This window comes from Callospermophilus lateralis, chromosome 5, assembly GCF_048772815.1.
Source record: "Callospermophilus lateralis isolate mCalLat2 chromosome 5, mCalLat2.hap1, whole genome shotgun sequence".
Lineage (NCBI taxonomy): Eukaryota > Metazoa > Chordata > Mammalia > Rodentia > Sciuridae > Callospermophilus > Callospermophilus lateralis.
This window is the reverse complement of record NC_135309.1, coordinates 43,277,407-43,304,377: the sequence shown is the minus strand read 5'-3', so window position 1 is coordinate 43,304,377 and position 26,971 is coordinate 43,277,407. Positions and strand designations below refer to the sequence as shown.

Below are 26,971 nucleotides of genomic sequence, written 5' to 3'. Positions count from 1 at the left end.
CATTCAGAACTAGATTCCCTCCAACATCCCTGAGTAGAATAATGCCCCTTCATCCACACAGGGATAGAAGACCCTCCGTGGATGCCAGAAATCACAGACAGTACCAAACCCTATGTTTAAGGTATTTTAAACATCTAAGCTATGTTTAATCCTATACCTACATACTTATAACAAAGTTTAATTTATACATTAGGCACAGTAAGAGATTAAAACAATATAGAACAATTATAGCAATACACTGCAGTAAGTTATTTTTTTTAAAGAAAGAGAGAGAGAGAGAGAATTTTTTTTTTTTGTGAATGGACACAACACAATGCCTTTATTTTTATGTGATGCTGAGAATCGAACCCAGGTCTCGCGCGTGCAGGGCGAGCGCTCTACCGCTGAGCCACAATCCCAGCCCCTAAAAGTTATTTTTTTAAATTATGAATTGTTAGCCAGTGAAGTGGCACACTCTTGTAATCCTAGTGGCTTGATAGGCTGAGGGAGGAGGATCACAAGCCAGCCTCAGCAACTTAGTGTGGCCTTAAGTAACTTAGCAAGATGGCCTCAAAATATAAAATAAAAAGGGCTGGGGATATGGCTCAGTGGTTTAGAGGCCCTAAGTGCAATCAATGGTACCAAAAAAAAAAAAATATATATATATATATGACTTGTTTGTTTCTAGAATTTTTCATTAAATATTTTAGAACTGTGTCTGACCACAGGTAACTTGATTAAAGAAAAATTCTGAGATGTCCTAAATTGAATTACAAAGGAAAACAGAGGAAGAAGGAAGACAAGAGAATGAATTAGTTACTAGTCATGGCCTAAAATAACAAGATTGCTTCACATTCCTGATGTATGTGGAAACCTTAACTGAAATCCCATCGAGACTTTTGAGTAAAACTTTCTGGACTATTTGTTATCCTCAAAAGCAACAGGTATTCTTTCCCAGGCGTCTGCCGAAGATGGCGGAAGGGCAGGTCCTGGGGCTGGATGGCCCAGGCCATCTCCTGGGCTGCCTGGCGGCCATTGTGGCCCAACAGGTACTGCTGGGCCGCAAGGTGTTAGTTGTGCACTGTGAGGGCATCAACATTTCTGGAAATTTATACAGAAACAAGTTGAAGTACCTGGCCTTCCTTCCCAAGAGGATGAATACCAACCCATCCCGTGGCCTGTACCACTCCCAGGCTCCCAGTCGCATCTTCTGGTGGACTGTGAAGGGCATGCTGTCCCACAAGACCAAGCGAGGCCAGGCTGCCCTGGACCGCCTCAAGGTGTTTGATGGGACTCCACCACCCTACCACAAGAAAAAGCGGATGGTGATTCCTGCTGCCCTGAAGGTTGTGCGACTGAAGCCAACAATAAAGTTTGCCTACCTGGGACGCCTGGCTCATGAGGTCAGCTGGAAGTACCAGGCAGTGACAGCCACGCTGGAGGAGAAGAGAAAGGAGAAAGCCAAGACCCATCACCAGAAGAAAAAACAGCTTATGAGGCTATGAAAACAGGCAGAAAAGAACGTGGAGAAGAAAATTAACAAGTTCACAGAAGTCCTCAGGACCCATGGACTCCTGGTCTGAGCCCAATAAAGACTGTTTATGCCTCATGTGTAGCCTGACCTGCCCTTCCTCCATCACCACCCTGGGATATGGGGGACCCAGGACAGCTCTCTGGGTGCCACAGGCAACCTGGGACCTGGAAAGCTGAGAGAGAAGGGCCTAGCCTTGATCTCTGCTCTTGTTTCAGAAGGTTTCTAAGAGTTGTATGGTCAGAATTATTACCTGCTTATTCATGAATTTAAAAAAAAAACTGATAGAACTACCAGTTACTTGCAGTATTCAAAAAAAAAAATGAGCTGGAACACTAAAGGCCAGGGGGAGGGTCTCCCTGACTATAGGGGCACCCACCTGTCTTAACTGTGTGGCCATCCTATACTCTGTAACTAACGGAATGGGAGAGCACCTGCTGAAGTGGGCAAGTTTTAGAGGTGCAAAGAGTGGAAAATGTGACCAAGGGGAACAGCACTGCCCCTTTTCCTTCCCTCTGTTTTGTGATCAAAAGCAAATAAATTATTTTTGAAGAAAAAAAAAGCAACAGGTACTTCTTCTTATGGATGGTCCTCCTATCCCAAAACCTTCCCCCTATGGGGTTATCCTCCCCTCTTACCTATAGTCAATTTGGGCTTGACATACATGATTTAGGGTTTCCTTCCACAGATTTTGGTTATGAAATGCTCTTGCCTCTTGGACACAGTGGACATACTTCCATCTGCTCTCTAGTCTTGCTGCCAGTAGCTGTGGAACTTGCCCCTAAGGCCTTATCCTTTTTTTGCTAGCTTCTGTAATAGCTCAATAAACCCTTTTATTTTTGAGATCCCTTGGTCTCAAGAGTTTTGGTTTAACTAACTAAAACCTCAGAAAGTGAAATCATAGATAAGGGGGAGAGGCTACTCTATTAGATAAGGCTCCAGGGCCTTGTATACAACCTCAAGGAACCCTAAATTAGGTAAGATTAAGTTTCTGCCACTCTAGCAGAATGGGTTCCAAAGTAGAAATTAAGATGAGTTATAGAAAACTTTAATTATATTTCTTGCACATGTGGGTTATGAACAGAGAGTCATCCTGACTGCAGTAAATATTTTGAAGAGAGAACCAAGACTTAGAGATCAGATGGATGATGGGGTGGTAAGGAAGAGGAGGTCTTTCCTCCCTTTGGGACATTTGTTTTCCAAGCAAACCAGACAAATTAAGGTTCTTTGGAGAGAATATCTGCAATGTCTTATTCCTTCCTTTGATGGTCTTCCCTCATTGGTCATAACATTGATAGGTTCTATTGTTCTTGTTCAGTTAATTAATTCAGGAGCAAATACTATTTATTCTAATGAAGCAATTTACTTTACCAAAAATTGACTGTTTATTTTCTAGAAAAATAATATCTGATCACAAAATGAGACAGGAAGCTAGAGAAAATCAAGGGCCAGGCTTCCTCCTTTTTCTAACAGCTCTCTTGCAGGAACTAACTGGGATCCCATGAGAACTACATTAATCTCTTCCAAGGGCAGTGCCCTCGATGACCTAACATGTCTCACTAGGCCCCACCTGTTAAAGTTTTCACCACCTCTCATGCTGGAGACCAAGCTTCCAACCCATGGATCCTTGGGGGGACATACTTAAACCATATGTAAACCACGGCAGTTCTTGATCTGCCCCTGTCTGGTAGAATAAATTGTTCATGAAAGGCAGACCAGGATGAAGGTGATATGTTGGATGGTGCTCAGGAAATGCACCAGGGATGTGAGGCTGAGATAGTAGTCTACTGGCATTTCCCCTGTAATTTCCCCTTCCTTCCTCTCAAGCAGTCAGTCCTGTGCCCGTTTCCTTGGGGTGGGAGTGGAGAATAAATCACAGGATGAACTTGCAAACTGCTATGATTTAGCTGAATATCCTCCCAAGGTCCATGAGTTAAAGGCTTGGTCCCCAGGGTGGCTCAACTTGGAGGTGGCAAAGCCTTCAGGAGACAGGGCCTAGTGGGAGGTCCTTAGATCATTGGGAGTGTGCCCTTGAGGGGGATGGGGGAACCAGTCTCTTCCTCTTCCTGTCTCTCTCTGCTTCCTGGCTCATAAGGTAAGCTGTTTGCTCCACCGTATGATCCTGTCGTAACAGGCTTCTCTTATCAGAGACCCAACAAAATGGGGCCACTCAATCTTGGACTGAAACCTCCAGAACCATAAGCCTTTTCTTTTTTAATTGCCTCAGATATTTTCTATAGTGACAGAAAGTTGACTAATACACAAACCTTCTTGGATTGAGGATTCCAGAAGCCCAAGCCCTTAGATACCTGGAGATTTAGGTCAATGGCCTTCAAACATTTGTTTGTGTGCCCTCTATAAGCAGTTTTTTAAACTATGCACCCTCTTATGCAGGACCAGCTACAGAAATTGTAGCACTCAGAACAAACTGAAAACATGGGTCCTTTGTTCAAATATTTAGAATTTTAAGAAAGCAATGGATGGCACTAAGTGGAACATGGAGCCCTTCTGAGTGTGGGGTCCTCTACAGCTGCAAAGCTTACATAGCCATGAAGCTGGTCCTTCTCTCAGTTGTTTTTGTTATTAAGATATGGGGTTTCACTATGTTGCCTAGGATGACCCCAAACTTGTGAGTTCGAGTGACCCTCCTATCTAAGCCTCCTGAGGCTACAGGCATGTGCCACCAGGCCATGTCTTATTTTTATTTTTTGATACCAGGGATTGAATCCAGGAGTGTTTAATCACTGAACCACATCTGCAGCCATTTTTATTTTTTTTATTTTGAGACAGAGTGTCACTAAGTTGCTTAGGACCTCGCTAAATTGCTGAGGCAGGCTTTGAACTTGCAATCCTTCTGCTTCAACCTCCCAAGCCACTGCAATTATAGACATGTGCCACCAGGCCCAGCTCATTTTTAAATTAACATGTAAAAAATTATAATTTTAAACAATTGTCAAAGATGAAATTTCAGTATTTTATATATTATATATTTGCTTTAAATATATTTTCTTCCAGATTTCTGAGCAGCAGAACAAGTTAATGTAATGCATGAGAAATATTTGTCACAACTGCCGGTCCACATATATGGGTGACAAATCATGGTACTTCCATACAATGGATTAATACTCAACAAAAAAAAAAAAAAAAAAAAAGGAAATGAGCTATTTGTACATGTTACAACATAGATAACTCAAAATAATGATGTCAAGAGAAAGAAGCCAGGCAAAACAGAACACAGGGGCTGGGGATATAGCTCAGCTGGTAGAGTGCTTGCTTAGCATGCACAAGGCCCTGGGTTCAATCCCCAGTACCACACACACAAAAAAACAAACAAACAAACAAAAAACAGAACACATACTATATGAAAATGAAAAATATTCTGTTGAGACAGAAAGATCAGTAGTTTCTGAGACAGAGGGAAAAGAGTGGGAGGCAAGGATTCCAGCCAGGTGGAGCCAGTCATGTGGCTAAATTGTCAGCAACAGAATGTGAATAAAGAGGATGAGGATTCTTTTCTGGGTATGGTAGAGAAAAAAAAATGGTCCCAACAACCCTCACTCCCTCACTCTATCTTCATTTCCAACTTCTAGTTGAGTGAAAATGACTTTATAGTTAGATGAAGTCCAGCCACAAGATAGGAGCCTGGGTTGCTGCATGATTGCATGAAAAGTTCCCTTCCACCAGCGTTGGACCATGATATGAACAAGAACTAAGGTGGTAAAGCCTTGACTTTAAGGACTGTTCGTTACAACAGTTAACCAGCCCTACTACATAGTACTATGTAGTCATTCTACTACAAGATAGCTGGCTGGTCTCCTCAAAATAAGTCCCACACAGGATTTTACTGTGGTTCCCTGAGGCTTACACAGGGGGGTTCAGTACAGTAGATAGGTCATCCTTGGGAAGGGGAACAATCCCTACTGCTGGTCTAATTTTCTCATGAATCCCTGAGCGATCCCTGTGGTGGCCAGGGAAGGAGACAATCTAACATCACAGAGGGGGACCATATTTCCCCTGGACTTTTAGGAAGTTGTTTTGCTTGTTTGTTTTGTTTCTATTGTATTGGGGCTTGAACCCAGCACTTGCACATGCTACACCAGTGCTCTACCACTGGTGTAGAGCAGCTACATCCCCTGCCCTTGTTTATTTATTTTATCTTGAGACAGGCTCTAGCTTAGTTGTGCAGGCTGGTCTCAAACTTCTGATTTTCCTACCTCAGCCTCTAGGTAGCTAGAGGCTAGAATTATAAGCATGTACCTCAAACCCACCATGAGAGGTTCTTTTGGTGAATATTCATCTGGGACACAACCTTATGCTCTGAACCTATTCTGGACAATCTATTCACATTTGTCTTCCTCACTACTTCCTGTTGCTAGGCCTTCCATCTTGTTTCTTCTAGGTCTCTCACCAATTGACTAAATCATGTCCAATGCCCATTAATCCCTGTGTCTTTATTGCAAGGTCTCTCCACAAACTGTCCTTTTCTATGCCCTTAGGTCCTTTCTGAGGAAGACTAACACCCTAGTGGTCCACTTCTGACTGGAACTTGCACCACACATGGAGCCAATCTAAACAGACTTTTAGATTTTTCTTGCTCTGTCTACTCTCCTTAAATAACATCCATGAGACCATGAACATAGATTAAGGGAAGAGTGGCAAGAGGTGAATGTGAGCAACTTCTTCAGACAACCTACTTGTGCCTTAGGACTTGCCTGGACCTAATCCCTATATGTCACTTCCTTTTGATGATGGAGTCTGCCAGTCATCCTTACTGTTATGGCTGGGTAGATCAGAACACTAAGCTTAGGTCACGTGGTTACCTGGAATGTTTGCTATGGTCAGGCATCCAATTTCGCCAGATCCCTGGAGTGAGCAAGAGGCTGTTTCTCAGAAGGATTGTTTGCTAAAGGAATGCTTTACTTTGCTCCAAAAGCTAACGCTTGAGTATAAAGGCAAAAGGTAAAACTATTTACTATGCAGCCTGGTCCAGTAAGAAAATGTTATCTGGTCCAGTAAGAAAATGTCAGAAGCTGTCCATGGGCTGGGTATGTGAACCATTGCGCATAGTAGCCTCTTGAGGGGACAGGCCTGGCACTGCGAACTCCCAGTCAGGGATTGATCACATGATACAGGTGAGCCTCCCCCTCTAGCTCTGCCTAAGATCCCACCCAGCATCTGAGATTGGTGTAACTCACCAACATGTCAGTCAAAGAGATGTCACGAGACATCTTCAGCAAGACTCCACCCTTGAAACCTTATCCCTCTCTGACGTCCCCACTTTAAAATAAAGAAACCGCAGGCTCACAGATCTCTTTAACCAGTGTTCTCTTTCCAGAGTGGAAGCTGACCTTTAAGGTCAAATGTCTGTGTTGTGTGATTTTTCACCGCCTTCTTAGCTTAATGTTGCAGCCAGCCCATTTAAACGCAGTCTGTCTCGCCGTCACAGGCGAGAGTTATCTCCTTGTATGTTCTCCCCATTAAAGTTGGCAGCTTTCAAGTGGTCCAGTAACTGGCCAAAATAATGTAACTAAAATGTTATCTCCCAAGTATAAAGCTACCCGTGAAGTATTGTACATCCTTCTTAGAGGTAGGGAATGTGACATTCAGTACTTGTCTTTCACTTTGTAGAGAATATCTCGACACATCTGCTATGGTTTGAATATGTCCCTCAGGGTTCATGTGTTGGAAGCTGTGCCCTTTGGTTATGTTAAGAGGCGGTGAGATATTCAAGAGGTGGAGGCTTAGGGGAAGTTTGAAAGACTGGCTTCTCCCAATTCTCTGTCTTCCTATTGAGGGAGATGTAGAAGGGCGGCTGACAGCCAGGGCAAGATGGAGAGTGAGGAGGTCAGGGGCAGGGCCAGAACAAAGGAGCATGGAGAGGGTCTTCTGATGAGGTCAACAAAAGTGCTTGTGAACACAAGTAGGGGGGACCCAATCAGAAAGACACTTCCATACTTGTGCTCATAAGTGGGGGATCCAATAGAAAAACTAAAACAGATGCATGGGTGGAGGGGACACCAATCAATAACAGAAAGCATGGACAGAGAGGGAGATAAGGAAATGAGGAAATCCCAGCTCTGAGGCCCCTTCTCTTTGGAGAAGTCTGTCTCTGTCGCTTTTACAATAAACCTGCTGCTTGCTTGCTACCTATGTGTCCTGTTCTTCATCTCTTTGCTGAACAGAGACAACCCAGCATCCCTAGACAATAACACTATCTTTTTTGTTTAACCCTTATTTATTTATTTATTTTTATATGGTGCTGAGGATTGACCCAGGGCCTCACACGTGCTAGGCAAGTGCTCTACCACTGAGCCACAATCTCAGCCCGACAATAACACTATCTCTTCATCCTGCATATACTTCTGCATTTGTGGTGCCATTCACCATGAGGCCTTCACCAGAGCTGAGCTGATACTGGCACCATGCCTCTGAACTTTCAGAACTATGAGCTAAATTAGCCTCTTTTCTTTAAAAGTTACTAACCTCAGGTATTTCACTATAATAACAGAAAATGAACCAATACAACACCCAAGACTTCTAAATGGTTCACTAAGTAGACAGAACCCTGTATGTTGGAAGTCACCCATGAAATATGGGTGAATCCAATCAGCATGGAAGCCAATGGGTAGGAGAGTCTGGTATCTGGGAACTCCCAGCAGCACTCCTGCTGGTGAGACTGCCCAATACATGTGATATTCTACCTAGCTCTGCCAGGTTCAGCACTGCACTAAAGTTGGGTTGACCCACTGGAGCCACACAGACACACAGCCTCTTAGAGTTGGGTGTGGCTTGCCAAGATGCCAATCAACTGCAAGACACCATGAAGCAAGACTTCGCTCATTGAAACACTATCCCTGCCTTTGATGTACTCTCCCTTAAATAAAAGACCAGAGCCATTTTCTAGTTGCTCAGGTCCATCTCCTATGTGGACTGGACCTACCAGGTACTCTGCTCTCTCTTTATCTAATTCCTGGATCTGTCTTTTACTCCTTTCACTAACTATTTCAGTTATTTTTCTCAGGTAGCTCATTATCTCCTGAGCAGGAAACTGCCATGGCAGGGTGCTGGCAGCCCCACAATACCTGTATATTTGTAGGATTTATTATCCATCCTCTGGCACACATATCATGCCTCACCAAGTCATCCATGGAATCTGTTACTTCCTGTTCTCAAGTTCCATCAGGGTGATATCACCAAAGACATGGCAGATTAGCCATAGAGCCATTGGAATGGTGATTTGGTCAAAAATCCGGGCAAACCAAGTGTGTCCGGAGAGTGACATAGCCCAGAAACATATAGTGAAGGTCTACTGCTGCCCCTGTCAGATGAAAGCAGATTATTGCTGATGTTTGTTACAGTAGTCCCTCCATACCACATGCTTCACTACCCACAGTTTCAGTTACCCAAAGTCATCTGTGGTCCAGAAATATTAAATGGAAAACTGCAGAAATAAAATTTTAAATTATGAGCGTTCTAAGTAACATGAAATCTTACACCACCCTGCACTGTCTTGCCCAGGATGTGAATCATCTCTTTGTTCATCATATTCATGCTTTATACACTACCTGCCTGTTAGTCACTTAGTAGGCATTTGGGTTGAGATCTACTGCCGTGGTATCACAGTGCTGGTGTTCAAGTCATTCTTATCTTATTTAATAATGGCCCCAAAGCACAGGAGTAGTGATGCTGGCAATTTGATTATAGTATATGGCTATATTAGTTCTGTTACTGTTACTGTATCTAATTTGTACCATTTAATGGGCAATTATTAAACTCCTAGGCCATACCTTTATCATAGGTATGTACATATGTATAGGAAATATATGTATATACATATATTGAGAGAGAGAGAGAGAGAGAGAGAGAGAGAGAGAGAGAGAGAGAGTCTGTGTGCTCTGTACTATCCACAGTTCAGGTATTCACTGGAGGTCTTGAACCCCTTATCCTTAAGGATAAGGGGTTACTGCTCTATACATTGACTCTGGTTGATTGTTAGAAGTCAATAACTGTGCCAATCTGCTCCAAGAAGGACCATATCTGGAAGAATACCTACAACTGAAGTCCTAGCCAGAGTAAGTTTATCACAACATTGTTCTCCCACCCGCTTCCCCCAGTGCTGGGGATTGAATCCAGTGCTTCCTGCATGCTAGGAGAGCACCCTTCTATTGAGCTACATCCCTGACTTCTTCCCTTTCATTCTCTAAGGCTTTCTCTCTTCTATATTGGCCAAACTGAAGAAACAATGATGATATGATGAGAATTATTCTACATCTTTCAAATCTTTGGTAGTGACACTAATTCCTATTATGAGATGATATACTATTTTTGATTTATGTTATCATAGTTAAGGATACAGGGCTTTCCATTTAGTTCTTCAGGAAGTCAATGTCAGGATTCTGTTCCTGTTGGTGATATCTATAGCAATACTACACATAACCATTTCAGAATGTCACTGGACCAAACATGAGGCACACAGCACTCAAAACTTTTTTTTTTTAATTTGTACCTTGAATACGTATTATATATTCCCAAGAAATAGGAGGGGGGAAATCCTACTTAAATTTAAAATTTTTAATGTTCCTTTGTGCGCCACTCAAAATCCTTTCTTGCACATACCACTTTTTTGGAACGCTGAACTAGCACGTGCCCCAGTCATCTCATTTTTATCCCACTGGTTGTAATTATATATTTAACTGTCCACCTTCCATGTCACTCCAGGAGAAGGAGCTGGGTCTGGGTAGCAGTCCTAAGCACACTAGACTGGATTAGATATCCAGTAAACCATGCATTACGAATAAAGATACAGTCGATGCCTTGGTCTCTTTTTAGCTCAAGCAGACCACGAGCCCAGGATCTCTGGCTGGATGATGCTCAGCAATCTTTCACAGGCCGGCTTTAGCCTCTAGGTTTCTCCACTGCAAAATGGGAATGATCCGTACCTGACTCAAGTGCTGCTGGGAGGAGTCAGGAGACGAGTGTGAAAGTATCGTAGCAGAAATTAATTCACTCATCCATTTAACAGGCAATTATTAAACTCCTAGGCCCTCGCAGCGCAGCTGCCACAACAATACAAACGTTTCTCCGGCAAGTCGCATCCCTTAAGACCTGTGCGGGGAGGGCTGGGAGCTGGGGTGTCTCACAGGCCGACTTTCCTTCCACCGAACTTAGGGCGTGGACCTTATTAAAAATGGCGCAGAAAGCGTCGGGGACCAGTGCGGCGGCGCAGATTCTGAGTGCCCTCTGACCTCCTGGCAGCGGGCGGAGGGGGAGCCGGGCGCCGCCATATTGGCTGTTGTCCTGTGAGGGGAGCGGCGGCTGCGGCGGCGGCGGCGGCGGCGGCGCGAGTGGGGCGAGGGAGCGGCGCGAGCGGCAGCATGACTCGGAGGCGGAGCAGGCCGAGCGGCGGCGCGGGCCGGCGCGAGCGGGCGCGGGCCGCGGGGCTGCAGAAGCCCCAAGCATCCGAGCCCCCGCCGCCGCCGAGCCTGGATGCGGGAGTGGGAGCAGGGCCCCCGGAGGCGCCGGTGGAGCCCGACCACGACGGCCCCAGAGAGGAGGACGAGTCCAAGCTGGCGTCTGGCCTGCAGGTAGGAGCGAGCGAGGCGACTCCGGCTGGTCGGGCGCTTTCACCTCCCCGGAGCGGGAGTGGGGCGGGGTTGGGCATGGACCATCCTGCCCGGCTGGGGCCGGAGCCTTCCCCCAAGTCGGGAGTTGAGGCTTTCTCCCCCTGGGGTGGGAGTGGAAGCTGAACCCCTCTCTCCAAAGCCGAGACTTGGCCGGTCCTCCTGTGACCAGGCTGAAGCTGTCCCCTCTCCCGCCGCCTCCGGGCTGGAGCAGAAGCTAAACGTTCTGGCTATACACCCACATTGGACTGGGCTTTGGTCTTGAGGCCACAGCTCAGCTTTCTGCCCTGGGCCCACCTGCTCCCCAACCCACCCACAGGCCATCTCAGGGCGCTGGAGTCTGCAAGGCAGCCTCTGGCTTGTTCCCCTGCACTGCCTTTAGCCGCTGCCCCTCAGCAGCTGTGTCCCCAGCATCAGTCTCCAGGGACTCCCTCCTCTCCCTGCCCAGCAAGGCAGTTGGAGCAGCCAGCCAGGCTGTCCAGAGGACTGTTTGGTGGGGCTCCTGACCTGAGGTGGAAACCCAGAAAAACTTGCCCTTTCTCCCCTCTATACTCACGTCCCACAAGGCGTCCTCCGCCCCACCCCTCAGATCCCTGGTTTGGCGAATCCTGCTGAGAGTGAGCAGTAGGAGGATTCTCGAAAGCTTCCAGCTTGCCACCTGGCAGAAGGTCACTTTCTTTTGAGCAGAGGAGATAATAGGAGGTACCCTGCCAGTGTTCACTGAGAGGCGGGGGTGGCAGGGGCCACAGTTGCTCTGGGAGGGTTGTGGTACCTGGGGCTGGGTGGCTCGCCCTAAGCTTGCTCTGACAAAAGAGTTTTGAGTTGGTCTTTTGGCTGAGCCTGCCAAGGAAGGCAGGCCCCTGCAGGAGTCTTGGAGGGTCGGATGCAGCGCCGGATGAGGATGAGGCGTGGCAGAAGATGCGTTTGGCTCTGCAGACACTGCATCGGGCAGCAGGGGACTCTGGGAGGCTGGTGCAGCCAGAAGGCATGGCTCTTGACAGCCTTCTAGTAGAATCTCTGGAATTGTGCATGTGAGTGGGGATGCCATTTGGGGTACTATTCCCAGAAAGCCTTCCCTGATCTCCCCAGTTGCATCAGGTGCCCCCTCTGTGCCCACAGTCCTCTGTGCTTCCCTCTGGTAGCACTCCCCATTATGTGATGAAATGTTGTGTTGATCTGTCTATTCCCTGCACTGGACTGTGAACTCCACAGGAACCCAGACCATGTCATATATCTGATCTTCCATGCCTAGGCCAAGGCCTTGTCGACACAAAGATGAACTAACTAGGTAAATAAGAGAAAGAATGAATCAGCCCAGAACCTGTGCTTATTGTAACCTGGTTTTGGTGCTGTCTCCTTTGTATCTCAGATCACAGTGAGATTTTTAATTAATGAAGCTGTCATTGCTTATTGAGTTTCTGAAGCCCTACCTTCATCCCCACCTCCTACCCTCAGCTGACTCCAGTTCCAGAGGAAACTCCCTGGATTGGACTTGGAGACCTCCTGGGTCTGGCTTCCAACCCTGAGTCTGCTTTTTCCCTAATCTACTCTGGACCCCCTTTGGCAGTGCTGTTATCCAAAAAGGAGAGTGGAAAAAGAGAGAGCCTAACTGATGTCTGTCATCTTCTCTCCTTCCCATTCAGATCATACAGTACTTTAGGGTCCCTGACATGTAGAGGAGCCGAAAAACTTGATGATGGCTTAACCATTCAGTTTTATTGAGGACACAATTTTCCCAAGGGCTATAAGCTTCGTTAACTCTTCTGATATCTAGGTCTACCATGTTCTTATATTTGTGACCTGTCGATTCATTCATTTATTCTAATAGGCACCTGACATACCTTGCTCCTGATCTTCCCACTTCCCCTGTATTTCTCCAGAGCATTTAGCACAAATATGATGGGTTAACTATGGTGTAATTATTTGTCTGCTTTTATATATAAACTAAGATTGCAAAAACCAAGTCAGTCACCATCATGCCCCCTGCCCATTGATTAACAAATGTTAATGAACAAACTAAATGGGATATATTTATATATTTACCCTGTTTTTCAGATGAAGAAATAGAAACCCAAATAAATATTTTCCCAAGATTGATGATGTAGCTCAGTGGCAGAGTGCTTACCTAGCATGTGCAAGGTGCTGGATTCAATCCCCAGTACCACAAAAAATAAACTAAAATTGCCCAAATGACTTCCACTATAAGTATGAAGCCAAAAAAATTCACTCTTGTATTTTGGGGAATTTTTAATAGCCACAGAAATGAAACACATTGACAAACTGTGTTCTGATTGTGCTCCACTTATTTGCTAGAGGTGGAATCTGGATTCAAAAACAGGCTTTTGTGCGCTGGTGAAAAGTACTAGTGAGAGGGTGGGGGATCAATCATTGTTCTGTCCACAGGCTTGCCTTTGGTGAGGATTTCTGGCTCCCACCCCAACTTGAACATAGACTGGATAAGGAAGGTCAAACTTATGTCATATGGCAACCCCAGTCCAAAGGCAGCAAATAAGACCACTCCCAGTCCACACTTTTTTTTTAATCTGTTTTTATCTTAATGTGAACTAGTATTTTTAAAAAATCAAGAAGTTTCCCACAAATCTGAATTCTTGCTTCTCAAAACTAAGACTATGGTGATACCAGGCCCACATCTCCACGAGATAGTAATCTGTCTGAGTAGCACTGCTGCCTTTATGTGGCATGTTCTCTTTATGCCTCTCTGGTTCTTTCTAGGACTCTTCACTCATTTGCATAACTGGTACACATTTAAATGTAAGACTTCAAGGTTAATTGAAATCCCAAAAGTTCTTCCAATTTTTTCAGGCCTCTAAACTACATTGATCTGATCCTTAAGAGCATAAATCCTTTTACTTCATGAGCAAACTAAAACAGGTACTGCCTATTAGCAAAGGGAAAAAAAACACACAAAACTTAAAAACAGTTGAAGGAGACTATGGGGAATAGTGTTTACCAACTTGAGTTGAACTCCCAGCTCTGCCTTCTGCGTTGTGATTCTGAGACCATTTTTTCTCTCTTTGAGCCTCATCAGTGACTGCACAAGAGAATACGAAGCAGCATGCAGAGCACCTAGCACATAGAGATTCCTCTGAGGTGGCAGAACTGTGCCTACCAGCCAGACAAAGCCTAAATATCCTCTCTTGCTAGAACTACTAGCTGTCTTTGGTCTCTCTTAGACTACTCAGCTGTATTCCAGGTGTATACTCAGCCCCAGGAGACTTGCTAGAATGTAAACCAGCAATGAGGGGGGTGGGTTAAGCTCATGCTGTTCTTCCACCCCTCATGTACCTCTTCAATGCTGATCTCTTTACAGTGTCCCCTGAGACTTTGTCCAGTTTAGTTTTAAGGGACTCTAGAGACCCAGTTCTCCTTCTGCTCAGAGGAAACCTGTTTCCTCAGGATTTGGAGCAGATGATCAGTTGGTCTCTATTAAAACCATCTCATGTTTAATTCACTCAGTAAGCTCTCTGCAACAGGTTCTTTATTTGGGATTCACAGAAGGATGAGATAGTCCCTACCCTTAGGGACCTCCTGCTTAGAATCCCACCCTGCCCTGAACCACTTCCATACTAGTGGGAGGAAGTGATACTGAGGGGGCACACAATGGTTCTTTATAAGCTAGTAGACACTTGCCGTGTAAAAACGCCATCAGTCTTTGAAGATGAAGACTTAACCACCCAGGTTAATTTCCCTAAAATGTCCCAGAATAATAAGTTTAATGTCCATTATCAAATGGATACTTAAGATTCTAACACCTTTCCTTATTGTACCTAGAATTTTTCAGAGCACGGACAGTATTAATTCATCTTTGTGGTATTGTGTATGGTCTTTACAGGTCTGTTAAACTAAATTATAATTTAAAAATCAGGTTTCTATGACTTTGTTCTTAACCCCTGTCCCCCACTGGGCCATACTGATAGTCACTCATTCATTTAATTCAGCCTTGATAAATATGCTGTGATGCCCAATTATCCTCTCTTCTGGTGTTTATTCTGCAGACACTAACTGACCCCTGTTTTGTACCAGGCCCTGAACTAGCTGTAAAGACAGAAGTAAATGAGACATGGTTCTTGCCCACAAGGGGCTCATGGTCTACAGACCATGTATATAGTAATTGCAGTAATGCTAGAAGAATGTATTGTATCATCTTCCTCTGAGTAAAGATTTAAATCATATCCTCGTAAACCACATCCTCATAACTGGCCTTTGAAAGTGTTTCAGTCAGCCTCTTGGTTTGTTTTCTCATGTTTGAAATGACAGTGAGTTCAGGCTCGCAGGGTTAATGTTAGGGTTCTGTCAAGCACTTCGCACAAATGGTAGCTATGGTTATTGTAGATGCTTGGTGCTGAGAATGCCCAAGACATGATAGCCCAGAGGCTGGATCAGAAAGGGCTTCTCAGAGCCTAATTTTCACAGTTGAGAAGAAATTCTCCAGAAAGCAAAGTGGGAGAAGGAGGTCTAAAGAAGGAAAGGAGCACATACAAAGAGCCACAAACGAGCACTGACCGACTAATGGGTGAGCCTGGAGAGATCAGGCTGCAGAAGTTAGCAGGGCTCTTGTTTCACCACACCAAGTAGTTTGGTCAGTGAGGAATCAATGAAAGGTTTTAAGTAGGAAGTTGATCAGCATGTGCCTCAGTAAATCCTCTCTGATAACATGTGAAGAAGTAATTCTCAGTGGGAGAGGTACTGTGATTGCTTGATTCCACAGCTTCCTCACCCCTGCCTAACTAATCATTGGATCCCCTGTGCTTTTTTGGACCCTATCCCAGACCTACAAAACCAGAGTCTCCAGGTCTAGAACCCAGGAATCTATTGTTGTTAGAGTGCCCCAGGTATTCTGAATGTGGCTGGGTCTAGGAACTGCTGAATTGAGGAGGCCTAGGGTTTTGTTTAAAGAATGAGGCCACCCAGGGAGGAACTTTTTCATAAGCAGGAATAGAAACAGTTTTAGGGGGCTGGGGATGTGGCTCAAGCGGCGGCATGCGTGCGGCCCGGGTTCAATCCTCAGCACCACATACAAACAAAGATGTTATGCCCGCCGATAACTAAAAAATAAATATTAAAAAAAAAATTTAAAAAAAAAGAAACAGTTTTAGTTTTTTTTTTTTTTTAAAAGAGAAGCCTTCCCCTACTTCTCCAGTTGTTGCCCTATTAATGATATTCAACTGCTAATTTCCCATAGCATATCAAAATGCTTACCTATGTCTGTGATGTTCTATAGCCTCTGCTAAATGACTGGAATATATAGTGTCTCTTGGGACAAGGCTCTGCCCTTGGAAATCACACAGTATTGTGGAGAAGATAAATTTCAACTACTGGGTTATTGTGATCAGCTTTTTTTCTAGAAAAATACAAAAAAGCATTAGCTCATCCCAGGGTGAATCCCAATTCATTCTTCCTGTGGACTTAGGATGTGACACCTAAACTGAGGCAGGGGTACAGCAGGTGTGACTGCATTACATATTTGGAAAAAAGGAATGATTAATGGTGCTTCTTGGCAGGATGTGTAGAAGCAGAAAATTCTGAGCAGAGGCATACTTGTTTCCCAGGAAGGTCCTGCATTTGTGTCCTTTGGTTCTGTGCCCATGCTACCACCCTCATTGTTCAAACTCTAGGCAGCAACCAGCTGAGTAACTGCATGCAGCATGAAGAAAAACATGTGCCGTCCTAATGGCCATCTCCCCTTTATACTCTACCCAATACTCTTGGCGCCCTTTGTGATTTTCCCCCTTCATTCTGAAATGAGTAGATACCTCTATTTTGAAAAGTGATGTGGGGAAACTAAAACAGAAAGAAGGGGCTAGAGGGACGACAAACACTGAAGGTTCTTATTAGGAAATTACAGCCATGTTATATAATGTGGACTGGGGGTTCAAAGAGTTCTTGAAGGTTACTTGTCTAGTCCTCCATCCTGTGCTTCAAGTAATATATTTGGTTTGGGCAAGTCTCACTTAGTAAGTTTCCCTGTCATTTCTTCCAGGGCAGAAGAGGAAAGAAACTAACGGGTATTGAGCACCTACTGTGTGCCAGGCCCAGGCCAGGTACTTTACATAATTTATTTCCTTCTGTCCTCACAACTCTGTGAAGTATGGTGTTATTCCCATTTCATAAATTGAGGGACCCAAGGCTCAAAGACATTCCAAGATCATACTGAAAATGACAGAACTAGAATTTGAACTCATAACTGTGTCTCCAAAGTTCATGCTCTTTGCCCCATGAGAAACTTGGGCTGGGTTTAGAATAGGAAAGTGGCAGTTGGCCCAAGGATCCAGGTAAATCAGCAGCTTGGTTCTTTCTTGTAGCTACTTGTACCCAAGAAGAAAATTCAATAAGGTAGTAATAGAGGTAGAGGGTCACGAGGGTCGTATAACCTCATTGTCCTACCCTCAACTCAGCTTGTACAACCAGATTATATTTTCTACCAGCTGTCTTTATAATAATGAAAGCCTGTTCTACCTCCTAGAAGGGCTACAACCTGAGTGGGAGTTTGAGTAAAAGTTCCAGGCCACTGAGGTGGGGTTGGATTGGCTCCCTGAGAATTAACTGCAGCTCTGATTGCCAGCATTGGATTGGCCTGAGATTCTTATCTTTGATTACCCACTCATTAGAGAATCCTAGTGGTGTAGCCATGCCTTCAGCATAGCATGCTGGGAAAGGGGCTTCTTTGTGTCAAGCAGCTGAGGCATGAGCCAGAGGAGTTTTAAGTTTTCATATATTCAGTGGATATCTGCATAACAAATAGTCATTCCTTCAAGTAAAAATGGTGCTCCATGAAAAAGTGGTTTTCCCTTTGATGTTCTGTTTATCCAGGAAAAACTAGATTGTCCTAACTTAATGTGCTAGGTTCAAGCCAAGCCTAAGTTTCTGGACCTTCGTAAGTGACCAAGATCCACTCCCTGCCTCCAAAGAGCTCAAATTCTTCTAGGCATTTGGTGACAGAGAATATAGGTACTACACTGAAAGAATTAGTTCTCCTTATCCTGGTTCAGCAAAAATGTTCATTGGCTTTGACTAGGATCTTAAGGGATGCTAAGGAAGTTGCCAGAGAGGAGTAACACAATGGTTGACATGAGATACCAGCTCTGAGGAACCTTTGTTGAAGTAATGAATAGAAGAGTGAGCAACAGTAACTGGCCTGGTGAGTTTTTCTAGGTTAGGTAATAATCATTTTCTCTGCTTCTCAAAGGGAATTTTAGGTACTATTATTGTCCTCTGCCTGTCTTAGTGACAGGGAGACTCTTAGAGTTTGGTGCCTTGAGAGGAGAGTGCTCTCGTGGGCTGTTTCAGAATAGATTTTGGAACTTATTGCAGAGTAGCTGGTTAGATACAGTATGTATCTTGGGGAAAACCTATGCAAACATACTAACACTTGGGACTAAAGGAAGCCCCATGGGAGGAATGAGACCAGGTTCAATGCTGGAAATTTGATACAGCTTCAGAGCAATCCTTGGCAGTTGCCTGGTCTGGTAACCCAGATTATTCCCTGACACTTCCCAAATTGTGGACAGAAAGACCAAGGTGAAAGCTTCAATCATGCCCCCAAAGAGCTATCCAGATATGCCATGAACTATATCATTATTAATAATCACTGTTGCCTGACTTATACCCACTGTGTGACAAGCTAGAGAGGCTTTGCATCAGCAATTCTCAAAGTACTGGTTACAGACAGGATCCCTTTACGTTCCTAAAAATTACTGAAAGCCTCAAAGAGCTTTTGTTTATGTTGGTTATATTCATATTTGCCAAGTTAATTATTAAAGCTGTGAAAGTGTAAAAAATATTAGTCAACATTCATTTAAGATTAACATGGACCAAGAATGGTGGCGTGTGCCTAAAATTTCAGCAACTCTGTAATCCCAGCAATTTGTGAGGCTGAGACAGGAAGATCACAAGTTCAAGGCCAATCTGGGCAATTTAGTGAGACTCTGTCTCAAAATAAAAATATAAAATGGGCTGGGAATGTGACTCAGTGGTAGAGCGCCCTGCATTCAATCCCTAACACATGCGCGCGCGCACACACACACACACACACACACACGCACACACAATGCTCGTTTTCATTTTTGCAAACTTCTTTATTAGAGTAAAGCCAGTTCCTCATATATGCTTCTGTATCAAATATTGTAGTATGTTGTTTTCTTTGAAGTATGTGAAAAAATCCAGCCTCACATGGATATATGGTTAGAAAGTGTGGGATGTCTTAGTGGCCTTTCCAGGTAATTGTAGACATTTTTTGCAGTGTGGAATTTGACACCACTATCTGAAATCTTTGTACCCATTTATGTTAAAATTCATTGTCTGTCTGACACTTAGAATGAATATTTTACCAATGGATAATTCTGTAATCTCATGCTTTTGATCATTTGGAAAATAGATTCATTGAGTTTTGCAGATCTTCCAAATGTTTTTGTTTCATTTTATAATACCAAAAGATAACATTTGTTAATGTCATCACTGATTTCCTCAGAAAAGTCTTGGGAAGCCGTCAACCTCATAGTGATGGATACAAGTTTTCCCAAATTCTAATTTTTGCTTTAAAGCTTGAATTTTATCATTGACCACAAATACTGCCAGTTATTTTCCTTGAAGTGATAAACTCACTTTGTTCATTTGTTCATTTTTTTAAGAAAATGTCTGCCAGTATCTGTATCTGCATAACAAATTAGTCATTCTTTCAAGTAAAAATGGTGCTCTATGAAAAAATAGTTTTCCCTTTGATGTTCTATTTATCCAGGAAAAACTAGATTGTCCTAACTTAATGCTTCTCAGGCCAAGGCAGAAAAGTCTGGGCCTGGTCAGGTAAGGGAGCAGAGATAATGGTTTTAATGACTGCAGATGTCAGGCTCCTGGACCTTGCAATTGCCTCAATTTAGAGTTCACCTGTCTCCTTCCCTGCTCAGGGGATGTGCGTTCTACAGCATGGATCCCTTGTGAATTATCTTACTCTCTACAGAGATTTTGGTTTTGTTCTGTGAAGCAGAATTATCTTGAAACCTTTTTAAACAGATCCAAAATTACTAGAATCCCTAGAACTTTTCCCCTTCCCCATCTTTGTTAAAGCTAAAGCTTTACTCCCCAGAGACTGAAATTTAATCCAAGGAGAGCAGGAACTATTACAGGGATGTTGGTTTTAAAATCATTTCCAGGCTGGGAACACAGTTCAGCAGTGAAGTAGTTGCCTAGCATGCACTAGGCTCTGGGTTCTATCCCAAAAGCCACCAAAAAAAAAAAAAAGAGGAGAAGGAGGAGGAAGAAAGGTTTAATTCATCAGCCTTTTCGATGAAGAAAAATGTGGATTTATTCGATGAACATTTATTGACAAGGTTCAGTTTCTTTGTGTGTGGAATACTGTGCCAGGTGATAAAAATACATCTTGAGACCAGTGAATTAAAAGCCTGGGTTGAATGATTCTTCAAGGCATAAGGGGTCACTACTACCAGAATTTGAAAAATGGCTGGAGATTGCAGTCAAAGGGAACCCTGAACGAAGAACTTTTCTTTCCAAAGCAAAAATGTGAAGGAACACAGCTACTCATGAGGCTCAGGCAAAAAATTGCAAGTTCAAGGCCACGCTGGGCAACTTAAAAGAAGATTGTCTCAAAAATAAAGTAAAAAGAGCTGGGGGTATAGCACAGTGGTAGAGCACTCATGTGTGAGGCCCTGGGTTCAATCCCCAGGACTTCCTCACCCCTCACAACTTTTTTTTTTTTTAAGGAACAGTCATATTACTGACTGAATGTAACATCTCCAGGGTTTGGAATCCTCACTAACCCTGGCACATACCCTGATAGATGAAACTGTCAGAAAAGTTACAGCTCCACAGTGCATTCATTGTACCCAGAAGGAGCCACTCAGGGCCTAGGTTTAAGATTTGGCCCCTCTGAACTTCCTGGACCTGAAAGCAGGACTTTATTTGAAAGTGGGCAGGTTAATTTCTAGTGTAAATTTAATCAGAACAAAACAGCCAAGGGGTGCTCATAATGAAATGATTGCTCACTCCCTTGGATCCCTGGAGCTAAGTGCTTTGTATCTCTAATGTCACTTAGTCCTCTGGGCAACTTTAGGCAATACAGGTGGTATCCTTACTTCACTTAGAGCTTAATTAGCTTTCCAGGCCCTGTGTTTCTTCCTTTACCTGTGAAGACAGCCTGTCCTATAAAGTGACTTCTATTGATTGCTGATTCGCTTATTTTGTGTACCAGTTTGTCTCGAGAGATTTGCATCATTTCCATTAACTGGGGGCATTTCATTACTGTCCATTAACTGGGTAGAATCCCTGAAGAATACGCTACTTTTTCACTCTAGAAATTGGAACCATTCAGGTAGAGATACAGGGTTGGAGAGATGTGGGCCTTTCTCTGCAGTAATTTCAAGCACCATCTCACTAAGCTTCTTGGTAGCTCTATTGTCATGGGGACACCTCACAAATCTGATTGAACTAGTATATGCCCAGCTGAGCTGTGCTCTGAGCCAGGCCCTATGTTGCACTAAGAATCCTGACAGGAATCAGACCTGGTGCCTGTGCCTGGTAGAAGGAACAGAAGATACAGGTAAATAAAACAGAAGACCCTAGTGTGACCATGGCACAGTGTGCTAGAGGAGTGTGGGGGAGGAGAAATGAATTGCAAATGGGACTCTCCAGGAATGCCTAGTGGAGGCTGAATTTAAGTTGGGCCTTTCAGCCCTGCCTAACTATTCATTGGGAAACACTGGAAGGAAAAGCTTTTTAAGCAAAGGATCCATTTTAGCAAAGTTATAAGGTAGGAAAGTACATAGAGTATCTGGGAAATTTAAGGATGACTTCATGAGGACAAGGTCAGAGATTAAAATATTTTCTGACAAGTCACCTTACATTCATCCAATGTGAGAAATTCTCACGCTCCATAAAAAAAAGTGATCATTTTTTGTTTCCCATTGTTGCCATCATGTAAATGATTAGTGACGTATGTTGAGCAGAATATTATTACGTCTACCACTAGACTATCACATATATTTCTCAGCTAATCCTGCAAATTAGGACTTAATCTCATTTTACAGATGAGTATACCTAAAGGATAAGTAGAATTTAAAGTGATGGTAGCCCAGGATTAATGCCAAAGCTATTGTTTTTTCTACTACACCCCAGCGCCTCCCACAAGTACTTCGGCACTAAGTACAATCACAATGGTCACACACTTCACTTTTGAAAATTATGTTTGCTTTTAAAAGAAAATATACAAAAAAACAATTTTTTGTATATTGCCTTAAACATTCATTTTACCTGTGAATTCTTGGACATACCTACAAAACCATATATATTGTGTTTGACAGGCCATATAAAAAATTTCAGGGGTCTGGGGTTGTGGCTCAGTGGTAGAGCACTTGCCGGGCATGTGTGAGGTCCTGGGTTCAAATATCAGCACCGCATATAAATAAATAAAATAAAGGTCCATCTGCAACTAAAGTTATAAAAAAAAAAAAAAGAATTTCAGGACATGGATGTAGCTCAGTGGTAGTGTAGCACACTTGCCTAGCGGGTACAAGACCCCAGGGTTCAATCCCTAGTACTAAAAAAATAAAAAATCAAATGCATGAATTCAGTAACCAGCACCCCAATTCCCCTTTCATAAAAAAAAATTTCAAGACTAATTTTACTCATACAAGTATTATTTTCGTGTTTACATGACTTTAGAATCTAACATGCAAACGAAATGAAACTATTGTAAAATTCCTGTCCTTGTTTTTGCCTTGATATAGTTGCTATAATTACAGGGAAAGAGACATGCACCTTAGCTCCCCCCTTCCACCCAGAGTTACTATAGCATCTTGCAGCTGTGGAAAATATCCTGAGTACAGTTCTTAAAAAGGCTTCCTTGGCCCTAATTTCTCTAAATACCATCAACTTTCCACCTTTTCATGAGATACTTAACCATCAATAGGTCCATTTTGCAGCTTAACACTGAACAACTGCCTTTCTCTTTTGGATGTTCCTTTGGCAGAGTCTATTTAGGCAGTATCTTTTATGAATTCCACATGTAAAATTTTTGTCTCTGGTATTCCTCCCAATTCCATGTACTTCCCTAAATGTTTCATTATATTCCTGGTACTACTGTTTGAATTCTTTCTTTTTTGAGAAACCACAGACACAGGTTAGTGTAATTGTAACAGATTTAAAGATACCCTGATGCCAACTCATAGGCAGTTTTATTAGAGACAGATGATGGCATTTGTTTCATTGGTAGGGTGAGGGTGATGCCCTCTGCAAACACAATACTTAGTGGAGGGTAAGTTTGGAAAGTATATTTGTTATTTTTTCTGTTACAAACCACCCCAAGACCTAATGGCTTAAAATAACACTTATTTCTCCCGAGTCTACTGCCTGCCTGGGTGTTTCTGCTGATCTGGACAGGTCTGGCTGATTAGCCAGCAAGACTGTTTTCTCTACACGTCATACATCTCTGCAGCCACTCTCACATCCTAGGCAGCCAGCCTGGTAATGCCTTGGAGTGTGGCAGAGGTGCATGAGTAAGCAAGCCCAGCAATGCAAGGAAACAAGGAGAAACACATATACACTTATGCTGACAGCATCTTTGCTAACATACCATTGGCCAAAGAAAGTGACATGGCCATGCCCATGGGAGGGGACTACAAAGTTACAGGATAAAGAAAAGCTATTAATCAGGGCCAAAATGCAATTAGTCTTTCAGTTAGGTCCCCTCTATGTGAAACTTTCAGACTTAGATTACTTGATCAAGTTTTTCTAGAAGGGGAATAGAAAGGCCAAGTAATTTGTGTATTGGGCCTATGGGCCTGCACAGGGCTAGGCACTTTACCTGCTTTTGCAACAACCCTCACAACAATTCTACAAGGTAGGTAGGAATTGAAGTTCAGAGAAGTAACTTGCTCGAGGTCATCCTCCTAGTGGGCAGGAATTAGAATGCATGTCCATCTGACCCCAAAATCCAGGTTCTATGTGTCATCATCATTGCCTCTCAAGAGTACCATGGTTGAGCCAGGCAAAGTGCACATTCCTGTAATCCCAGCAGCTCAGGAGGCTGGTGCAGGAGGATCAAAGTCAACCTCAGCAACTTAGTGAGACCCTGTCTCAAAATAAAAAATAAAAAGGACTAGGGATGTGGCTCAGTGGTTATGTGTCCCTGGGTTTAATCCCTGGTACTGCCCCCCAAAAGGAAGTAAGTTCCAGGGGTCTGCCTTAACCTCCCTGCCAACATAAATTTTCAGTTGAGTTGATGCTTTCTGACAAGTTCTACAAACCCCTTCTCTAAAATGTTGCTGTGATCCTAAAGGAATTGTGCGACTCTCCTGAAAACCCACACATTCTCCCAAGTTCTCTGTCGACTGAAAGCATGCTTTCCTTCCAGATGAGGATTGGTCTGTAGGCTGCACAGGCATCCCCAGAATTGTGACCTCTCCTGAACATGCCAGAGAGAGAAGGGCTGTCTTTAACCTTTGAAATTCAGGGACATCAGGATATTAGAACATTTGAGCATGAGCTTTGGAGTCAGATTCCCTGAAGTTCACCACTCATTAGCTCTGTAACCTTGGGCAACTCATTTAACTTCTTAAAATATATTTCTTCATTTAAAAGGGGGAAAAATGGGAGTAAGAACACCTTGTTTGCAGAGCTGTTATAAGGACTAAATCTAAATTATGTCTATAAAGTGCCTAACTCCGTGCCTGGTATGTAATAAGTGGCATTATTAGTACTGTTAGTATTATTTCTAAGGAGAGTCTTTCCCCTCCTGGGAAACCCTGTATCTGTCTGTTGTGCAGGTCCCCCTTACCTCCAGCCAGTCTGTGCAGACTTGCTGCCTGCTCTGTCACCGTGAACGGAAAGGCTGGGAAGAAGGCCCTTCACAAAATGGACTGGTGTTGCAGGGTGAGAAGCTTCCCCCTGACTTCATGCCAAAGCTCGTCAAGAACCTCCTAGGCGAGATGCCTCTGTGGGTCTGCCAGAGTTGCCGGAAAAGCATGGAGGAAGATGAAAGACAGACAGGTCGAGAACATGCAGTGGCAGTAAGTAACCACTAAAAGGGGGTTCCTGAATGCAGAGCAGCCACCTCCCCAGAGACATCAGGTGTTCCTTCCCTGTATTCAGGTGGCTCTACTTGGGCCTTCCCCAGGCCCAGGCCCTGAAAGACTACTGGGTTACCTTGAATCAGCTTTTGTGGCTCAGGTTTAGATGTGGGGGAAGAGACAGGTTTCAGGTATCCCACCAGCCCCTCAACATAGCACATACACAAGATAAGGATAAGGACATAAGTGCCAGTAGATCACGATCCTACTCCTTACGTGACCCTGATTTCTTCAGCTCTGTTGCAGTTTGAAAGTCAACCAGTATGATGACACAGAGGGTAAAGGTCAGTTTGGGGTCTAAAATGTGCCTTTGAAGCCTTCCAAGATAGCTGGGAACCATGGAAGTCTGCCATCCCATGAGTCATGGTGGCCAGACTCTCCTCATTTCTCATTCCCCTCCACACTCTTTGACCCGGGATCCATTAAGTTTCAGGACTCCTGGCTTAAAGACCCTTTCTCTTGATAGCAGCCTCTCACCATTCTACATAACTGGAAGCACCACAGCCCTCACTTAGCAAAGGCCAGCCCTTGCTTATGCTTGTTGCCAGAGTTGTCCTGATTGTGTTTTGACAATGACACAGAGGCCTGGGGGAGAAAGGAATGCCTTTGGTATACACTGAGGCAGCAGAGGGTCTGCTCTGCTGTTTGATCGTGAGTCTTTTTCTTCCTGTTTTCCAGATCTCCTTGTCACACACGTCCTGCAAATCACAATCTTGTGGAGGTGATTCTCATTCTTCCTCATCCTCTTCTTCATCATCCTCATCTTCCTCCTCCTCTTCCTGCCATGGGAACTCAGGGGACTGGGATCCCAGCTCGTTCCTGTCTGCGCACAAGCTCTCGGGCCTCTGGAACTCCCCGCACTCCAGTGGTGCTGTGCCAGGCAGCTCACTTGGGAGTCCTCCTGCCATCCCTGGTGAGTTCTTCCAGCTCAGCGGAGAGCCAGGCCCCCTCAACACAGACAGCTATATTTTCCTATCCACTTTATTTAATAAGTCAGAGGATTGTTTATTAAAATAAGTAAAAATAGAGCTGTTCTCATGGTAGAAGGGGCAACTTAGACCTTCTATCTCTGTGAAACACCTTTCCCATGACTCTAAAGTTGAAAAATACTGCTAGTAGAAGAAAATTGCTCTCAAAGCTATCATTGATTCTGATAGCTGTTCATATTGAATCCAGGATGGGACCTCAAATGGTGAGGACCATTTGAGGAATAAATGGAGTAGGGGGGCTCTTAAGGTAGTAGGACTTAAGTCTCATAACACCTGCCCTGCAGCACCACAGAAAACCTGGGCTTCCTCCACTCCTGGGCCTCGTTTCCTTCACTTGAGAGATGGCTATAAAAGCACTGCGCTTACATCCACAAGAGATTGGCCATGCACGCTGCCATGCTTATTATAGTCAGCAGCTTCTATCTTTAGACTAGGATAATGCTCTGAGACTCAAAAAGAAGAATCTTGAGTTATTGATTTATTATATAAGTATGATTTACTGTCATACTGCTATATGGAGGGCAGAACTCTTCAAAATGGTCCCACCCGCAGGAATCAGGCATCCCCTGATTACTTGGTTTCAGAGCCTCAGCTTGTTGTAGGCATGCCTGTCCCAGGTCTGAGGAAAGCCTTTGAATAAGCAGTTCCTGGACAGATCAAACACACATCCTCTTTTCATGCTCATGCACAGTAGGGATGTGTGACCCTCTCTGGGGCCAACATTCCTAGTACCTTTTCCTTTGGGCTTGGGTTCCT

The 26,971-nt window shown here is 43.9% G+C and overlaps 1 protein-coding gene and 1 pseudogene across 8 annotated transcripts in view; both read left to right on the top strand.

Moving 5' to 3' along the window:
• The first annotated feature begins 950 nt into the window (after window positions 1-950).
• On the top strand, window positions 951-1,484 carry LOC143399133 (large ribosomal subunit protein uL13 pseudogene; annotated as a pseudogene).
• A 9,317-nt stretch (window positions 1,485-10,801) lies between these two features.
• The window catches only part of Fam193b (family with sequence similarity 193 member B), a 31,717-nt gene continuing 15,547 nt past the window's right edge, over window positions 10,802-26,971 (top strand). For 3 of the 8 annotated variants that reach the window (XM_076856625.2, XM_076856623.2, XM_076856624.2), the window contains exons 1-3: window positions 10,802-11,094; window positions 24,924-25,166; window positions 25,905-26,139. In XM_076856625.2, coding sequence (XP_076712740.2) covers window positions 10,885-11,094; window positions 24,924-25,166; window positions 25,905-26,139 — 688 coding nt within the window. In that variant the 5' untranslated portion in view covers window positions 10,802-10,884. Of the gene's footprint in view, window positions 11,095-11,831; window positions 12,162-17,131; window positions 17,193-18,166; window positions 18,290-24,923; window positions 25,167-25,904; window positions 26,140-26,971 lie in introns of those variants that run through there. The other 5 variants (XM_076856627.2, XM_076856626.2, XM_076856628.2 and 2 more) reach the window with 5 other exon arrangements.